This window comes from Schistocerca gregaria, chromosome 4 (genome assembly GCF_023897955.1).
Source record: "Schistocerca gregaria isolate iqSchGreg1 chromosome 4, iqSchGreg1.2, whole genome shotgun sequence".
Classification (NCBI taxonomy): Eukaryota; Metazoa; Arthropoda; class Insecta; order Orthoptera; family Acrididae; genus Schistocerca; species Schistocerca gregaria.
In genome coordinates, this window is record NC_064923.1 from 576,405,454 (window position 1) to 576,424,581 (window position 19,128).

Sequence of the window (19,128 nt, forward strand, 5' to 3'; positions counted from 1 at the left end):
ATAGAGTAGCATGGAGAGCTGCATCAGAGCAGTCCGTGGACTGAAGACCACAACAACAACAATTAAATCTTACGACTATCATTAAGACTGACATGAAACTAGGAAATCAATAGGGCTGCACTTACTTTTAGAACCGGGCTGAAAATACAGACAACGCTGCAGAGATAAAGTGTGCTGGTCACGCACCTCATGGCCTCCCTGAAGCACGCCCGGAGGTAGCGGCACTCCTCCAGCTTGCTGGCCGTCAGCGGCTGGCTCTGCGACTCTGGCAGCTGGGCGTACACCTCCTCAAACAGCCGCTGCTGGGCCTCCGGGTTCTTGGCCACGTAGTACAGGCAGGCTACGGCCGCGTTGGAAGTCTGGAAGGTTTCACCTGCTTGTCAGTCTGACGTGTCTGGGGCTAAATGCTAAACAGTGAGGTGCAGGTGTGTACCTGTATACACCCTGCAAGCCCCTGTCCATTACAACATTATACAGAGTATCTCAGGACGAATGGTCAATAATCAGAGATATGGCTGGAACGTTCGTTTGAAGCAAATAACTTCATATGGGCATATGCCCTGTTCCTAAGTATTTTCTGAGATAGGACTCATTTAACATACATTTGTTTTTGGACTAATTGCGCACAGATCAGGGGAAGAGTGAGAAATGATAGGAAACGTTTAGCAGATAAGATTGAAAGAAACAAACAGAATTACATAAAGACGAGCAAACAATATGACAGAGAGGTACTGGTTCACCGGTAAGCAACATGCAATTTCGATATGGCTAGAGGGAAGCTGCACTGATGATAACACATGAAGCTTTAATCTCATCCAGAATACAACGTGATTTCGGATAAATCAGTGTAGTTTATTCCAGAGTCGTATGGCTCAAAAAAGAAGGCTAATAGGAAAATTCTAATGATACTCAAAGCTGTTGTTGTTGTTGTTGTCTTCAGTCCTGAGACTGGTTTGATGCAGCTCTCCATGCTACTCTATCCTGTGCAAGCTGCTTCATCTCCCAGTACCTACTGCAACCTACATCCTTCTGAATCTGCTTAGTGTACTCATCTCTCGGTCTCCCTCTACGATTTTTACCCTCCACGCTGCCCTCCAATGCTAAATTTGTGATCCCTTGATGCCTCAAAACATGTCCTACCAACCGATCCATTCTTCTAGTCAAGTTGTGCCACAAACTTCTCTTCTCCCCAATCCTATTCAGTACCTCCTCATTAGTTACGTGCTCTATCCACCTTATCTTCAGTATTCTTCTTCTTCTCAAAGCTACAGGCAAAATTCCCGACATATCCGATCTGGTATTACAGATAGGTATCTGATGCATGAGGACTGGTACAGAGGGCACAGGTGGCTAAAAAAACAGTTGAAGAAAACGCATCCACCCTGACGGAGGAAGGACTGATGCGATGAAAGAGAAACACAGATTGTTACACACGTCTTCTTTAACCGTTCACAGGTAGCTATGGTCGTCTGGATTTTTCACTGTTTGTGTGCATCTGAATTACATCACGGAAGGTGATGTCCTGTATGCTGTAGCATTTTGTTGTTCCCAGTTGCTGGGATGTTTCATTATTTTTATAGCGTAATTGCATACCATCAAGGAGCACTGAAGGAACTGTTCCGAGAAAGTATCCGCCTATCAACTTCCGGTGAGATATGACGTTGGTTTGTGGCTCCTTTCGGTTGTGTATCCATTACGATACTGAGAAAACGTCATATGACAACAGAATTTTTTGTGCACTGGATGTCGTCAGTGTATAAGTCATTCTCATTAGAGTGAGTCACAGATGAAATATCTGTAGGACTTTCATATCTGTAGAACTATGTTGGTGCAGGCAGGCACTTCTGTCTCGAAACATCATTTAACTCTTAATCTGTTAAAAAAACACATGGTTGTCTCTACACTGTTTGTGACGTAACAACGCAACATTCGTCTTTCCTTCATATTTTTCCAATTGTAGTGAAAAGAACAAGAACTAAGAAGGAGTGGATAACAGGAAATATGTTGTGTGAAATGCATGAACGCAGAATCTGGAAAAATGAAAATTCAGAAGAAAGGATAAGACAGGACACAAAAGAATGAACTAAGAACGTTAACTGACCAGAGTAGAAGGGCAGGATGAAGAACGAATGTGGGAAAATAGTAGAACTAGAAAAGAATGGACAAATGGAAGAAGTGTACAAGATAGTTAAGTCCTAAATACTATGAGAAGTAAGGAAAACAAGCAAGCAAACAGTGTTGAACAAACATGGAAAGAAGACAGTATGCACAGAAGTGTAGAAGGAAGTTTGAATGGATTACGTGGAAGTGTTATATGTTTCTCTTGATGATAACAGCAGAAAGTTTTGGAAGATGAAAGGGAACCAAATGGTGAAGACCAAGGTCACAGAATATGGGAACTGGGAAAAGCCAATTCATGACCTCCGGCTAAAGAAATCATTGGGCTGTGACAGAATACCATAATGCTCTTAGAAAACTTGATGGGTGGCTCATTCATTCAGGGGCGACTTTCCTCGGTCGGCGTGCTCGCCCGAGTTAGCATTTTGCAACTTTTTTGTAAAGGAATCTAAAATACATTTTTCACAACCATTGTCCAGGAGCTCTTGCATACTTGTAGGCGAATACTGGCTACACAATAACACGCATACCCATCGCTTTGGTCGGAAGAATCGACCGGAACGTCAGAATTCAGGTAATTTACTGTACTGAAAATACGGGCAGTAATTAATTTTAAAACGAAATGAAACGCAGAATAGGGATTCTACGATAAGTGCATTTTTTACATTTCGTCTACCTTTCAAACCAGCAAGTGTCCTTGTTGTTCCCAGCATAATTTAATATCGTTGCCTCTTCACTGACTTCAGCCACATCTGCTCCGTCGTTTCACTTCAGTGAGTCTAATGTAGTGCGTAGGCAAGATGCTTCAGACCTGTCAGGCAGAGATTTTTCCTCGGAAACACAGCGACCGATCTTTTTAATGTAAAATCTGGTTTAGGCAAACTGATGAGGCAAATACAGTAGAATCGTGAATCTTCCGTAGCGTGGAAGCTTCTGGAAAATGGGGGAAACGCAGTCACCTTCATGATTACAAATGGAAACTTGGCAAAAAGTGGTACCGTTGAAATGAGTGTTCAAACGAAACATTTTGCTGAACATAACGAATTATCTTATCTTGTACTGTTTCGTTGAAAGAAAATCATCTTCGTGTAGTCAACGATCTGAACAATGCTTGGACAGAAAAAGAAAGTTTCTACGATAAAGAATATGTTTCTGAATGTTGTAGCGAGAGAACAACTTTTAACTTTAACTAAACTTGATTATAACATAATAAATTAGAAAAATTAGAAAATATCGAATTTCTCTGTTTCAGGTTACGGTAACGGGCGTTCAAAATGCTTGCTGCATTATTCCATGGACAATCGTACCGGCCTTTATGCACTTTGAATATCCGGAAATGGCTCTGAACCTGGGAGCGTCCGCGTTACGAATTCCACTTTCCAACTCACGTCGCGTTGTAGGACACTAATGATGCACAATACATTCTATGCCGCTTTATGAAACCGTGAAGGGTAGAAGCAGCCTTAGCCCAACCAGTCCTGCAGGAGGTGCTACATTCACATAGCCCTTAGAAGAACCTCTTCTCGCAGTCGTTGAAAATCACAGGTGGAAACATCACAGGCAATGAAAGTTTAACTCATGCCTGGAGGCGTGCTCAGATGTCCAACGGCTCAGGTGAATCCTCGTGAAGGGCAGGTCCGGTTTCGAGTACCGGTCTGACACAGGCACTGCCTGCCAAAAAGAAAAAAAAAGAGGGTCAGCACCCAGAAGACAATGTCGGATGTCACTGTATGTACAGTCATACATCACAGGCGGGACTATAAATGATTAGAGTTGCAATTTTCTCTGACAAAATGGCTAACACAGTAGCTTGGTTCATGTTTAGTGTTGTTACTCGACCTTGCGTGGCATATAATGGGAGTGAAGAGCGTCAGATGTTGAGTGATCATTGCGAAGGACACGCAAATCTGTATATCCGTGTGAGAGAGCGCTTTCGGCATCTGTCAGATTTTGAAAGGGCCTCACTGTAAGTTTTCATTTGGCCGGCTTGTCGACTCGTGCAATATCTAGATTTTAGTGGCATTCGTATGTGACAAAGGCCAGACGATCGACTGCATGGGAAAGTGAGGACAGGCATAATTGTGATCAAATTTCTTGTCTACCACGTTTGACCGCCGGAAGACAGCATCGCCGTACTGTGCTCCAAGCACATCCTCACCCATTCGCATCTGCCCCTGCCATCCGAAGAAAAAGTAATGGACTCACTGCAACAATCTGTGTCACCCCGCACCAGTGGCCTGACACTAGCAGCGGCTGGACTGGAGTATCACCGTCGCCTGTTTGGCCTGCCGTTAACTCCACGGTTGGCTGCGTTTGAAATGGCGTCCAGACCGAGAAGCATGGGATACTGATGAAAGGTGTCGCATTGCGTTCAGCGATGAATCGCGGTTCTGCACTACCATGGGTGACCATCTCCGGCGAGTATCAAGGTGACCTGGGGAGAGGTACAACGGTGCTATTCCTAGCATCATGCTGCAGGAAATCATCGTATGTGGCTTCAGGTCACGACTGTTAGTGATTGAGGGAATTCTAACAGCACAACGGTATATCACTGACGTGTTGCATCCTCATGTGCTACGTGCCATATGACAGTAGCGTGGTACAATTTTTCAACAGCCAGTGCTAGTCAACGCAGAGCAGAGCAAGTGCCACTATGAACTGTCTGTCTGACGCTGATGAGCTCCCATGTCCCCAATAGAACAGGTGTGGGAACAGCTCGGACATCAAGTCTGTCACACTGCCATTATCCAGATATCAAGGAGGAGTTGCAACAAGTGTGCGCCACCTTTCCGTAGGAGTGTCTTTGTGATACCGTCTCCAAACAGAATCGATGCATACACCCAAGACAGACGGGGTCCAGCATAATACTAAAAAGTTGGCTCATACTGCTAAATTCTTTGTAAATTTAGTACGGTTTTGCCATCACTGAAATAACGACACATACCAACTCAACACGTGAAGTTACATTTCGTGACCTCCTCCCATTCTAGATACTTCATTTTCGTTGTCAGGCAGTATATTTTCATTAGTCACATTATCTTAAAAGTTGGGCACACTCAGATGTCCACTCTCTCTCTTTCTCTCTCTCTCTCGAAGACACACACACATACATGCACGCGCGTGCTCTCACATGCAGATGCGCATGAGACGCACCGTGTCGACGCCTGCGAACATCATGTCTAGCGCCATGACGCAGGCGACTACAGGGTCATCATTCTGGAGCAGCAGCCGCTCCAGCACGCTGAGGTCTCCAGTGGAGTTCTCGCCTTTGGCCTTGATGCGTTCCATGGCGGCGTTGATGTATTTCATCGATGTCCTGAAAGGTGGCAGAGACATTTCGTTAGGAAGTGCTACGTATACGATTAGCATGTGCGTTATAAGGATGCATGCCCCCCCCATTACTTAAAAAAAGACAAAAACACTTTAAAAAAAAAGAAAAAAGAAAAAAAAAGAAAAACACCCCCGACGGGTTATGCAAGCTGGTCAGAAATCGATACACATACAGTACTAAAGTTGTCCATTGTTTTATAGTGGATTTTTTGAGGGATGAACCAGAATTTATGATTACATAACTGGGTTTTCACAAGCATATTTTTCAATCCTTATTAGGTAAATGAAGGACCGTCAGCTGCTTAATTTTACATAATCCCGAAGGTGATCATCGAGGTCGGTATGTGACCACTTTTTCGGTGTATGGGGACCCATTAGCTCACCAGACACTGTTACTGATGATGAGTTGAACTCCTTAGTATTTTACCTACCTGATAATTTTCTATTACGAATTTCTTCTTTTTATATTTCGTCCTCTATAGGTTCCGCGTGAGCTTCCTGTGTTATTTCCTGCTATTTTATTGTTTGACGTCCGTTACTTAGCGAAAAATTGCTGACAATGAACGCTGCATCATCCCATTCTCTTTTCTCGATCGAAACATGGCTTTATTTTCTGAGTTTGTTCACCCCGTATATATTTTCATTTCAGTTACGTTTTCAAGCCTAACATGAGTTTTGTCTGCTAGATTATGTACAGTGGATCTGATGACTCAGCTAAAATGCTGCGAAGCTGGTCGTGCCAGTAAATAAACGACATACTGCTGAAGCAGTCTTATCTCGAAAATGATGTATCGAGGTTGTGATAGTCCTGACTACAAGGTCTGCTGCAGTTAAAATCGTTCAAATGGCTCTGAGCACCATGGGACTCAACTGCTGTGGTCATTAGTCCCCTAGAACTTATAACTACTTAAACCTAACTAACCTAAGGACATCACACACATCCTTGCCCGAGGCAGGATTCGAACCTGCGACCGTAGCAGTCGCACGGTTCCGGACTGCGCGCCTAGAACCGCGAGACCACCGCGGCCAGCGCTGCAGTTAAACTTACCTTAGATGTTAATAACCTTCATTTGAGAAAAGGTTTTCCTTCCTCCCGTAGCTTCTCTTTTCAAGACACTGTCTATTCCATTCAACTGCTCATAACGCTTGATCGTTCCTGATAAAATTACTGTCATCGGCAACGTAAAACTGTAGAGGTATACAGGGTGAACGTGATCTCTACTGACAAGATGTCGATGGCTCTTCAGGAAAATTTGCTGAGTACCTTTGCTTAGGCACCCCAGGTATCCGATGGTGATATACAGAGCAATCACATTTCATTTGATTTCTTATTGCATTTATTTTTGTAGCTACACTGTAAGACAAAAGAAAAAGAAAACGCCGGTGCACCACGAAGTAATTATCCAGATGGGTCGGAAATCGGTGGATATGGCGTACATATATGGAGAAACTAATGAATACAGTTTCAGAAAAAAATTAATGATTTATTCAAGACAAAGAGCTTCACAGACTGAGCAAATCAATAACGCGTTGATCCACAGTGGCTCTTAGGCAAGCAGTTATTAAGCTTGACATTGCTGGATGTCCACCTGAGGGAAATAGTGCCAAATTCAGTCCAATTGGTGCTTTAGATCGTCAAAATGCCAAGCTGGTTGTCAGGTCCAGCCCACAATGCTCCAAAAGTTCATCGGTTCGGAATAGATTCGGCGTCCTTGCTAGCCAATCCAGGATTTGGCACGCACGAAATCTCACTGTATACTGGCGGGTATTATCTTTCTGAAATGTATGCCCTGGATGGCTTGCCATGAAGGGCAACAAAACGGGGCATAGAATATCGTCGACGTTCTGTTGTGCTGTAGGGGTACCACGGATCACAACCAAAGGAGGCACTCCAGACCATAACTCCCGATTGTCGGACCGTTTGGAGGGCGAGAGTCGGGTCGGTACCCCACAGCAGCCTAGGGCGTCCCCACACAAGTCGTCGCTGGTCATCGCGGCTCAAAGATTTCAGGTTACATACGTGTCTGCAGGCATCCCAGACAGCCGATGGGTACGAACCTGAGCGTCGCCCACCATACGGCGTGGTAGTAGACTGGAGTGTGATTTATTTTCATAGCAGTGTCCCTCTGACTGTCATTCGTGGCACGCTTTACAGGACAAAGGTACGTCGGCGATATTCTATGCCCAATTTTGTTGCCTTTCAAGGCATGCTGGGTTTACATTTCAGAAATATAACGTCCATGCGCGCACAACGTGGGTGTGTACTGCTTGTCTTCGTGTTTTCCAAACACGTTCTTGGCCAGCAGTGTCACCAGATCTCTCCCGAATTGAGAATATTCGGAATATTATGCGTAGGGCCCTCAAACCAGCTCGTGATATTGACAACCTGAGGCGTCAGTTGGACAGAATTTGGCCTGGTATCCCTCGGGAGAACATCCAACAACTCTGTCAATCAATGGGAATCCATGCATGAGGGACAGAGATGAATCAAAGCGTTATTGATTGCTCAATTGGTGAAGCTCTTTCTCCTGAATAAATCATCCTATTTTCTCTGAAATTTTATTCATTTCTTGTCTCTACACATCACATCTACCGATTACCGTCCCATTTTTTAAAAAGAGTGTATATTGCTCTGAAGATATCTGTGCACCAACGCAACTGTATACTGCATATGCTCCGTGTCTAGTTTGGAAAAACCGTTTACTAACGGTACCTGCTGCTAACAACTAAAACGCGCACTTTACTCTTCGCTACCAAGCTTGTATTCAGTACAGCTCCGCTTTGTATCGGGTCTGTTATTTCGGCACTGTTACTCGTATTTTAACGGTGACAGTAGTGTAGGTAGGTTTACTGATGAAGAGCCGGCCGATATGCGCTTCTTGTATGGACCGTTGAATACCGGCACAACTATGCTATGACCAGCTGTTACTAGAGCGACAGTTACCTCGTCGAAGCCCTTCTGCATATGTACACAGGCACCAACAAGAAACCAGATCCTTCAGTTTTATAATGAATGGACAGATGGATGTATCGATGGATTGAAAATTGTTAGCCGCTTAACAGAGTGTTAGTCTGCACTCTTTCTCAAAATTGTAGTACTGGTTTACTCCTAGTTACTGTCGTTAGATCGAAAAGGTCACATAAATGTGGCCAAGAAAGTATAAAATGTCACATAAAAACTCCAATATTTCTGTTCAAACGATTGTCGTGGTTAATGTTATTAATAAAACAATGGATAGTGTTAAGATGTCTGGTCGCGGAACTACACTAAGGTGACAAAAGTCATGGGATACCTCCTCATATCGTCTCGGACGTCCTTTGGCTCGCCGTAATGCAGAAATTGGACGTGGCACGGACTCAACAAGTCGTCGGAAGTCCCCTGCAGAAATACTGAGCCATGCTGCATCTCCGTCCATGACTGCGATAAAGTGTTGCCGGTGCAGGATTTTGTGCACGAACTGACATTTAGATATGTCCCATAAATAATCGACGGGATTCATGTCGGGCGATCTGGGCGGCCAAATCATCCTCTCGAACTGTTCAGAATGTTCTTCAAATCAATCACGAACAACTGGGTGTTTGTCTGTTTTCTGGAAATTATCTAAAGTGATTAATTGTCTCATTTAATGTTACTAACATGCTTTTCTTTCACTTGAATTTCAGTATTCACCTATAAAAAAGGAAATGAAATTCAAATAATTTGAAAGCACGCTAAAACGCTCCCTCGACTCATGTGATGCCTGTGACGTCACTGGCTAGCTCGCTGTTCCTACTGTCATAATGCTAACCACAGTGATGTTTTAGAATTTACCTCTCGGAAAATGGGGTGTATCATACTACACAACCACGTCCAAAAAAAAAAAAAAAAAAAATCTATTGACAAGTTGTTTATGAGTGTTCCAGAGAATGAGAATATGCGTAAAATATTGTTGCTCTGTAACGGCAAGTTGCCACGAAGTCGAGGCAAAAGTTCACTAACGTAGCTAAAAATGTGTTGCATTGTGAAGTAAACATTAATTTACTTCGAAATATGTTCTCCCACTGTTACAACGAAGAATAGCGTCAGTCAAAGAAATTAAAGTCCGAGTCAAACCGTCGTTTTACCCAGTTACACGTTACTTATTCAGTAGCTCAGTTTTTAGAGCTGAAGACGGTCGAATTTTACTAGATAATGTCCGTAGATCGCTAGTTAGAATCTACCCCGAGAGACATTGTCACCTATTTGTAAAACGACTCGATAGTTTTCTCATATGAAAACCTAATACTGTTACAATATTTCGCTATACCAATCAGAAAAAGAGTAGTATTGTGTTTTCCTTGCTGTTTACATGTGCTTACGTTTTCAATCATTGTTCACACACGTCAAGTTCAAAAATATATTTTCTAGCCTGTGTGACCATAAACTATTTACTTTATTTGAAAGAATGTTTTCATTTTCAAATTGTTCAGCTGGGATCCTTATTACTTAAACTTTCGCTGTTTCATCATCTGACATAAAAATGAAGTAAGTGTGCTTCAAACATTAACGTTACTTTACACTCACAAACATCACAACTCTTACGTTTGTGTCACATGCTTTATATCTCTCCGCTTTACCTCATCGCCATACACCTCGTTGTACTGTGGGTGTTTGGTGAATCTTCACTACTAGCAATGCTTTCCAAAAAAGTGAATTGTTCATTCTCAAAGTAAACTCATTTATCCTCCGTTGTTCATTTCTAAGACTGGGACTAACGTGAAGCTATAAATAATACATCTCACAATCGAAACAACTGCTAGAATCGGCTCTTTTTACCACTATTTTCGTATTTCGTGTAAAAGTTTTAAAATCCTTTCAGGATTCGAACACGTGGTTTTTTCCTTTACAGCCAGATACACTATCCGTTTCTGATTAATATCCTCTGTATATGAAATCTGCACTAAGCTTTGTCTGCTTTGGATCGTAGCTCATGACAGCCTAGTTACAATATACAGACAAATTTGCAAAAGTTTCACAATTCCTTAGTTTTGAGAGAGTTTAATGATGTTGCTGGCAGCACGGAAAAGAATGTCCGTCGTTGCACATATCACTGCTCTAAATGGGGACCATCAACGCATCAACTTTCGCAACGCTTGCACTATCAGCATTCAAAAAATTCCTTTCTATTGGTGATTGAAAGCTTAAATTGCGTTTTCAGTCACTAAATAGATGATCTGTTTCCAGAAAAAGTACGTAAAAACCTCGTAACTTCGGCTACCGCTCCAATAACATACGTGTAGCTTCATCTTACTCCTAGGCTGAGGTGTCACCAGACCATCAGCTACTAACAGAGGGTTTTAGATCACGTGACCAGATATTGAGAGTTAATGATTTTTAAGCTTTAATTACATAACATAAAAGATATTTTGTGAATTTATTGACCGCAAATGCTGTTTAAATCTTATAATCAATCAGAATAAGAACAATCCAAACAACATTTTTAACGCAGGCAGCTAGCCTATTGTGTCCCAATGACATGAAATCCTTGTTTCGGTACATGTGCTCTATGAAAGGCTGCAAATGGTCTCCAAGTAGCCGAAAATAACTATTTCCAGTCAATGATCAGTTCTGTTGGATGAGAGGACTTAGTCAATTAAATGTAAGCTCAGCTCACACCCTTATGGAGTCACCCAATGCTTGCCTAGTACTTTATTGGAAACTTGGGTCCATGGCTTCATGGCATCTGCGTCACACTCGAACCCTACCATCAGCTCTCATCAACTGAAATCGCGACTCATCTGACAAGAGCACGGTTTCCCAGTCGTCTAGGTTCCAACTCATGCAGCCACGAGCCTAGGAGAGGCGTTGCAGGGGACGTCGAGCTGTTAGCAAAGGTGCTCACGTTGGTCGTCTGCTGCCATAGCCCATTAACGCCAAATTTCGCCACACTGCTCTAGTAGGTACGTTCGTCGTACGTCCCACATTGACTTCTGCGGTTATTTCACGCAGTGTTGCTTGTCTGTTAGCACTGAGAGTTCTTCGCAGACGTCGTTGCTCTCGGTCGTTAAGTGCGTTGTACGTGGTGAGATGTAATGTCTGAAATTTGGTATTCTCGACACTCGGGCACTGCGGCTTTCCGAACGTTGAACTTCCTAGCGATTTCCAACATGGAATGTCACAAACGTCTAGTTCCACCTAAGATTCCACATTATAAGCGTGTTTCTTCCCGTCGTGCGGCCATAATCACTTGGGAAACCTCTTCACAGCAATCATCTGTGTACAAAAGACAGTTCCGCCAACACACTGCCCTTTTATACCCTGTGTACCCGATACTGTTGCCTTCTGTATATATGCATATCGCTGTTCCACGAGTTCCGTCACCTCAGTGTAATACGATGTGCCACCAACCAGAAATTCATTACAACCATTGTAAGACGTGTATATTTCTATTGTCTATTGTCAAACCACAATTCATGAAAAATATTTATATTTTATTAATAGGATTAAGTAGTAATAATTAATATATGTCATTTTGGAAATAATTGTGGTAGCAGGGAATGTCTGCACCAAAGTATTGTCGGTGGGAGAGACCGCACATTGACATAATTTTAAAAAGGGTGGGAGAGACCGCGTATGGATACATTTTAAGAAAAGAGCGGTAAAGTCCGCGCACTGATACATTTTGTAATGGTAGCAGGGATTCTCTGCACCAGAAAGCATTGTTGGCGGGAGATACCGCACTTTAGCGTTCGTAGGAAGTCAGTAGTAAGCGACATGTGAAGCGAGTCAGTAACAGGTCTGAAGCGAGAGGTTGAGAGGAGTAGTGTGCCTGCCAGCCACCAGCTATGATTTACAAGAGATTATAAACGGATGTACAGAGGCATCAGCTAACTATTATCATAAGAGGAACAAATATTATTGAATTATTTTTATGAGAAACTCAAGACTAATGAAGGTATGTTTGCGTAATGCTAGTTGTAAGATTATTGTAAAAATTGAGTCACATTTGAACGCTTGTAAAATCATTTCATTCAGAATATAATTAATTTTTGTCAGCAATATTGCATTTCTGATTACAATCCATCCCAAAACCCATAAACGTAAAACTTTGCAACATTTTATTGTTGTCAAGAAAAACTTCGACTATGAATTTCGTAACTTCAGTCATATTAATTAAAGAATAACGTCAGCTTTGCTAATAAAGAATAATGTCAGCTTTGGTAATAAATACAGCCACCTATTATGACAGCCCACCAGCAGTTAATAGAGTATAGTAAACCAGAGTAAGTATATTCATGTCGCAGTTCGATGTAGCGGTCAGATGGCGATCCAGCAACTGTAAAAAAAAGGTGAGGAACAGTTTTGGGTTATTGCAGATAACGACTGAGGGCCACGACGACGACACATTCTATGATTCGTCGAAATAATCAGAAAATCACTTTTAAAAAGTATCTTTTAAATTTGTATGCGAAGATTGCGAAAGAGAATTAATTTCAAAGGGAAGATTTAATTTGTTATTATTAAGCAAGAGGTAGAAATCCTAAGGGAAGGTTTCATAGGTTATTGTGAAGGTTGCGTAACAATAGAGATATAGCGGAGACGGGAAGGTTTCACCATCGTCCAGTAAAATTGCGCAGGAGTCAACAATTTTCTTCCTATTGTTTCGTATCGGCTAAAATCGAAGGTAAATCGGCCCTATAAGCATACGAAACACACGACACTGAAACATGGCGCACCGTGTGCCGTCACGCCGCAAACGCTGGATTCACTTCGATCCTCATGCCGCAAGATACTCGGTTCCGTCACTGGGCAGTGTCTGATAGGAAGGCGAGTGTTGACCACTACGTCCCTTCTGGGAGTTCCGAAGGAGGTGTGCCATGGTCGAATAGCTGGTTAGACCGACCGTTATTGGCCACTTCCAGCCACTGCCTTTTCCATTCATCCAAAATCTCTTTTTCAACCACTGAACAGTAGCCTTTAGGAGGACTTTAATGCAAACTGTGATTTTTCCAGGTATGCTGCTTTCGCTGCTGTGTCAGCTTTCTCATTGGCCTCGGTTATTAGGAGATCAGGGACCCAGTAGTAGGCCACGACTGTCTTCTGCCTGCGGGAAGATACTGGCCGCACGAGATGTGTCACAACACACGAAGAAAATAGTGATAATCACGATTGTAAGCGCACTGAACACAATCAGTGCTACTGTTCTGAGAATGTTGCATGAATAACAGTTGCACTCTTATTATTATTGCATATTAAAGGACTTTTCACTGTTGCGATAGTTGTCAGGATAGCGGATACAAGAGTATAAATCAGTATATTATACTCAAGAAAACATCCTTGGGGAACCTTCGAAATTTTGTCGGTAGAGTTCGGTTTAGATCTACTTTTTCTTTTCCTTACCTTTGACGTGGCCTGCCACGAATTCATCTCCTGTCTCTGCCTCTTCATCTCAGGGTAGCGCCTGCAACCTACGTCCTCACTTATTTGCTCAATGTATTCCAATTTCTGGTTTCCTCTGCAGTATTTACTCCCTATATCTCCCTCAAGTATCACGGGAGTTATGCCGTGACGTCTCAACAGATGTACTAACATCCTGTCTCTTATTCATGTCAGTTTTTTCCACATATTCCTTTCCTCTCCGATACTCCGGAGAAGCTCCTTATTCCTTTCGTTATCTGTCCACGCAATTTTCAACATTCTTCCGTAACACCACATCTCAAATTCTTCGGTTCTCTTCTTTCCTGGTTTTCCCACAGTCCACGATTCATTGCCATACAATGCTGTGTTCGAAGCGTACATTCTCTGAAGTTTTTTCCTCAAATTAAGGCTTATGTTTGACACTAGTAGACTTCTTTTGGCCAGGATTACCACTTTTGTACCAGTGCTAGTCTGCTTTTTGTGTCCTCCTGGCTTCGACCGTGATGGGTGATTTTGCTACCTAGGTTGCACAATTCCTTAACTTCATCTACTACGTGGTCACCAATTCTGATGTTAAGTTTCTCGCTACTCTCGTTTTTGCTACTTCTCCTTACTTTCACCGTTCTTCGGTTTACACTCAGTCCATATTCTGTACTCATTAGAATGTTCATTCCATTCAGCAGATTCTTCTTCTTCGCTTTGACTGACGATACCAAGGTGATCAGCGAATCTCCTTTCACCTTGAATATTAATTCCATTCTTGAACTTTTCTTTTATTTCCTTCATTTCTTCTTCGATGTGTAGATTGGACAGTAGGGACGAAAGTCTACACCTCTGTATTACACACTTTCTAATTCGAGCACTTCGCTCTTTGTCTTCCACTTTTACTGTTTCCTCTTGTTTCTTGTACATATTGAATACTACCCATCTTTCCCTGTAGCATACCCCCATTGTTCTAAGAATTTCGAACATCTTGCACCATTTATATTGTCGAGCGCATTTCCAGGTCGACAAATCTTATGATGTCCTTTCCTCTTCAACTAAAGCGCCTACTGAGATACTCTCTATCGCATTGGCTACAGCCTCACAGAAATTGAAGCGTACCTCCTCTCTCCATAGTATTTCTCCACCCCATTTCTTTGGGCACTGATTTTTTTGACGATTCTGTTAAACTTCAGCCTTCTTTACACCACTACTAAACTTTGAAATGATTATATATCTGCTCCAGGATTCACCTCACAATCCGGTATCTCATTTCGGAATCCCTGCCTGACCTGAAATCTTCCCGTATCTCCCGGTCTTTTCCAATCATATCTCTTCTTGAGATTCTTGAACAGAATATTTGCTATTTCTAGCTGAAGTTTATTTCAGAACTCGATTAGTCATTCTCTTCTGTCATTTCTAGTACCAAGTCCCTATTCTACTCCTTCCCAAAAAAATGTTCAAATGTGGTGAGATCTTATGGGACTTAATTGCTAAGGTCATCAGTCTCTAAGCTTGCACACTACTTAACCTAAATTATCCTAAGGACAAACACACACACACACCCATGCCCGAGGGAGGACTCGAACCTCCACCGGGACCAACCGCACAGTCCATGACTGCAGCGACTTAGACCGCTCGACTAATCCCACGCGGCCACTCCTTCCCCTACAACCACATTCCAATTACCCATGACTATTACGTACTGAATTACACGTTCACTATCCTCATATACTTCCTCTATCTCTTCATCTTCAGCTTGCGACTTCGACATGTGTACCTAAATTATCGTCGTCGGTGTTAGTTCGCTGTCGATTCTGATGATAACTCTATTTAGCTGAGGACACAGCGGTGAACGGGATGGGGGCTTTCATTGGTCACAGTTGTACAGGGAGCGACGAATATAGGGGGTCTTTATGAAAGTCCTGGGCTCCAGAAGGCCGAGCGATTTAGCTGATATCTAGGCAGAAATGCAGTGGAAAGATGGTTTTACGGCTGCCTTCTCAAAGGATCTGTAGGGAGAAACTGATGGTTGCATTAGGTGAAGCAGGTCTTACACACCAGAAGGCGGGCATCCACAGCCCCACACAACGAGGAGACAGAAGCCATGGGATAGCGATATGCACATATAAAGATGGCGGTAGTTTCACGTACACAAGATAATAAAGGGGGAGTGTATTTGTGGAACTGTCATTTGCACTCAGGTTTCCGACGAGATTATGGTAACACGACAGGAATTAACAGACTCTAGAGGCGAAATAGGACACTCCATTTCGTAAATCGTTACGAAATGCAACATTCCGAAATCCACAGTGTCAAATATGTGCCGAGAATACCAAATTTCAGGCATTACCTCTCACGAAGGACAATGTAGTGGCCGACAACCTTCGGTTAACAACCGTGAGCAGCGGTGTTGGCGTAGAGTTGTCAGGGCTTTCAGACCAGCAATACTGCGTGAAATAACTGTGGAAATCAATGTGCTACGTACAACGAATGTATCCATTACGACAACGCGGCGAAATTTGGCATTAATATACTATGGCAGCAGACGACTGATGCGAGTGTCGTTGCTAACAGCACGACATCACCTGCAGCACCTGTCCTGGGCTCATGACCATACAGGTTGGTTCCTAGAAGACTGGGACACCGTGGCCAGGTCAGATGACTACCGGTTTCAGTTAGTAAGACACTGTTCAAGCAGGGGGCGACTCCAAAATGAGGTGGGCTGTGTTTACATGGATCGTTGACTGGAAATAGTTAAGTACGGATAGTTGGAGACCGTTTGCAGTCAGTGATGGACCTCGAGTTCCCAAACAACGATTGAACTTTTACGGATGACAGTGTCCTGTGTCACCGGGTTCAGTTTTTCACGATTGATTTGCAGAACATTCTGGTCAGGTCGTGCATATAATCCGGCCACCCAGACCGCCTGACATCAATCCCACCGAAAATGTATGGGACATAATCGAGAGACCAGTTCGTGCACAATATGCTGCACCGGCAGCACTTCCTCAGTTATGGACAGTTACAGAGGCAGCATGGCTCAAAATTTCTTCATTGGATTTACGACTTGTTGAATCCATGCCACGTTGAGATACTGCGCTTCCCAGGGGAGAAGGAGGTCCGACACTGTATTAGGGGATGTCCCACGACTTTTGTTGCCTCAATGTACTTTCTCCACCAGCCGTTATACAGTGCATTGTGAGCGTTGTTTATCCCACTACTCTAACCACAGACATCACGTGACGTAGGAGCACTTACTCGTAGAAGTAGTCGAGGCCCCGGACGAAGCGCCGCCAGGTGGGTGTGCTGATGACCTTCCAGGGTGACAGCCGGAACTCCAGCTTGTATATCGAGTCGAACAGGACCTGCACGGTGTCGATTAGCTTCTGCGGCTCAGAGTCAGGCGGGAAATCGGGCTCCAGGCAACCGAGGCGTGCGTCCAGCGCCACCAGTGACACCGCTGCACAGTGGACCGGGATATTGGTCAACGTCATGTTTCCCAGCACCACAACATAGTATTAACTAAATGATTTGTGGCAATGGTGTTCGAAACTTCCTGTCAGATTAAAACTGTGTGCCGAACCGAGTCGCGAACTTGGGACATTTGCCTTCTACGGACAAGTGCTCTACTGACAGAGCTACCGAAGCACGATTAACTAGACGTCGTCACAGCTTTAGTTACTCCAGTACATCATCTCCTATCTTCCAAACGCCAAAGAAGTTCTCTTGCGAAACTTCTGTGGAGTTTGGAAGATAGGAGATAAGATAATGGCGTAATTATAGCTGTGAGGACGGCTCGTGAGTCGTGCTCGGATAATTCAGTCGACAGAACACTTCCCGCAGAATGAAAAGGGCATGAGATCGAGTCTCGGTCCAGCACAGTTTTAATCTGCTAGCATGTTTCACTCCTGAACGAAGTCTTTCTTAGCAAGCACAGTTCTTCAGACAACGGCCCATGCAAACATGTTAGAAATTTGGAAAACTGATTGGTAATGACAACAGAGACACTGCAATAGATTTTTCTTAAAGGGGCGTTTGTCATGCTGAGGAAACACTACAAGCTGCCCCAAGAGTAAAGTAAGAAACACAGGGTATTTCAAAAAGAATGATTTTTCAAAAGTCCATATTTATTTACTGAAAAAAAACATAATACAATTGTGAGATCAATTGCAAAATACTCAAAAAATCTTAACGTCTTACCTACGTTATCACAAATGCTCTAGAATCCATCGGATGCAGCACGAACAACATCGAGACGATAGCTAAATTCGGTATATACTTTACACTAATTATCTGATTTTACAGAAATTATTACGACTGTTATTCCGTTCTCACTTCTCCTACGTCATGAGGTAAAGAGGAAATGAACACACTTTTCTTCACATATCCTCACAAGAAAAAATCGTATGGGATCATGTCTTCTGATCTTGAAGGCTAACAATGCGGGACACTGTCTCGCTGTCCAGTGTGCCGTATCCAGTGTGGCGGTACACTGAAGCGCCAAAGAAATTGGTGGAGGCATGCGTATTCACATACAGACATATGTAGAGAGGCAGAAAACGGCGCTGTGGTCGGCAACGCCAAGACAACAATTGTCTGCGCAGTTGCAGGATTCATGATGTCACTTGCCTCCAACACTACTTCAGACATTAATCGAGTCCATGTCACGTCGTGTTGCGGCACTTAGGCGTGCACGCAGGGCCCCTACACGATATTAGGTAGGTGTCCCAATTTCTTTGACTATTCATTGTATGAAGATTCCAGCACACTTAACCTGTTATTTGGAAACCCTAGCGAGAAAGTTTCCCGATGCAACATGTAACTCTGCTTTTCAACAACGATGTGACCACTAAATGGGACAGCACTGAGCAGTGCATTACTTTTGTTGCAAGCGACTGGTTTGATGCAGCTCTCCATGCCAATCTATCCTCTGCAAGCTTCTTCATCTACCAGTACCTACTGCAACCTACATCCTTCTGAATCTGCTTAGTGTATTCATCTCTTCGTCTCCCTCTGCGATTTGTACCCTCCACGCTGCCCTCCAATTGTAAATTTATGATCGCTTGATGCCTCAGAAGATGTCGTACCAACCGGTCCCTTCTTCTTGTCAAGTTCTGCCACAATCTCCTCTTCTCCCCAATCCTATTCAGTACCTACTCATCAGTTGTGTGGTCTATCCATCTAATCTTCAGCATTCTTCTGTAGCACCACATTTCGAAAGCTTCCATTCTCTTCTTGTCAAAACTATTTATCGTCCATGTTTCACTTCCATACATGGCTACATTCCATACAAATACTTTCAGAAACGACTTCCTGAC

General features: G+C 43.2%; 1 protein-coding gene across 1 annotated transcript in view; it reads right to left on the reverse strand.

Moving 5' to 3' along the window:
* LOC126365969 (probable cytochrome P450 301a1, mitochondrial) overlaps positions 1 to 19,128 on the reverse strand; it is a 152,307-nt gene that overhangs the window by 20,966 nt on the left and 112,213 nt on the right. The window contains exons 7-9 of the mRNA XM_050008766.1: positions 17,069 to 17,270; positions 5,272 to 5,434; positions 187 to 359 (exon numbers count right to left, since the gene is read on the reverse strand). Coding sequence (XP_049864723.1) covers positions 187 to 359; positions 5,272 to 5,434; positions 17,069 to 17,270 — 538 coding nt within the window. The remainder of the gene's footprint in view (positions 1 to 186; positions 360 to 5,271; positions 5,435 to 17,068; positions 17,271 to 19,128) is intronic.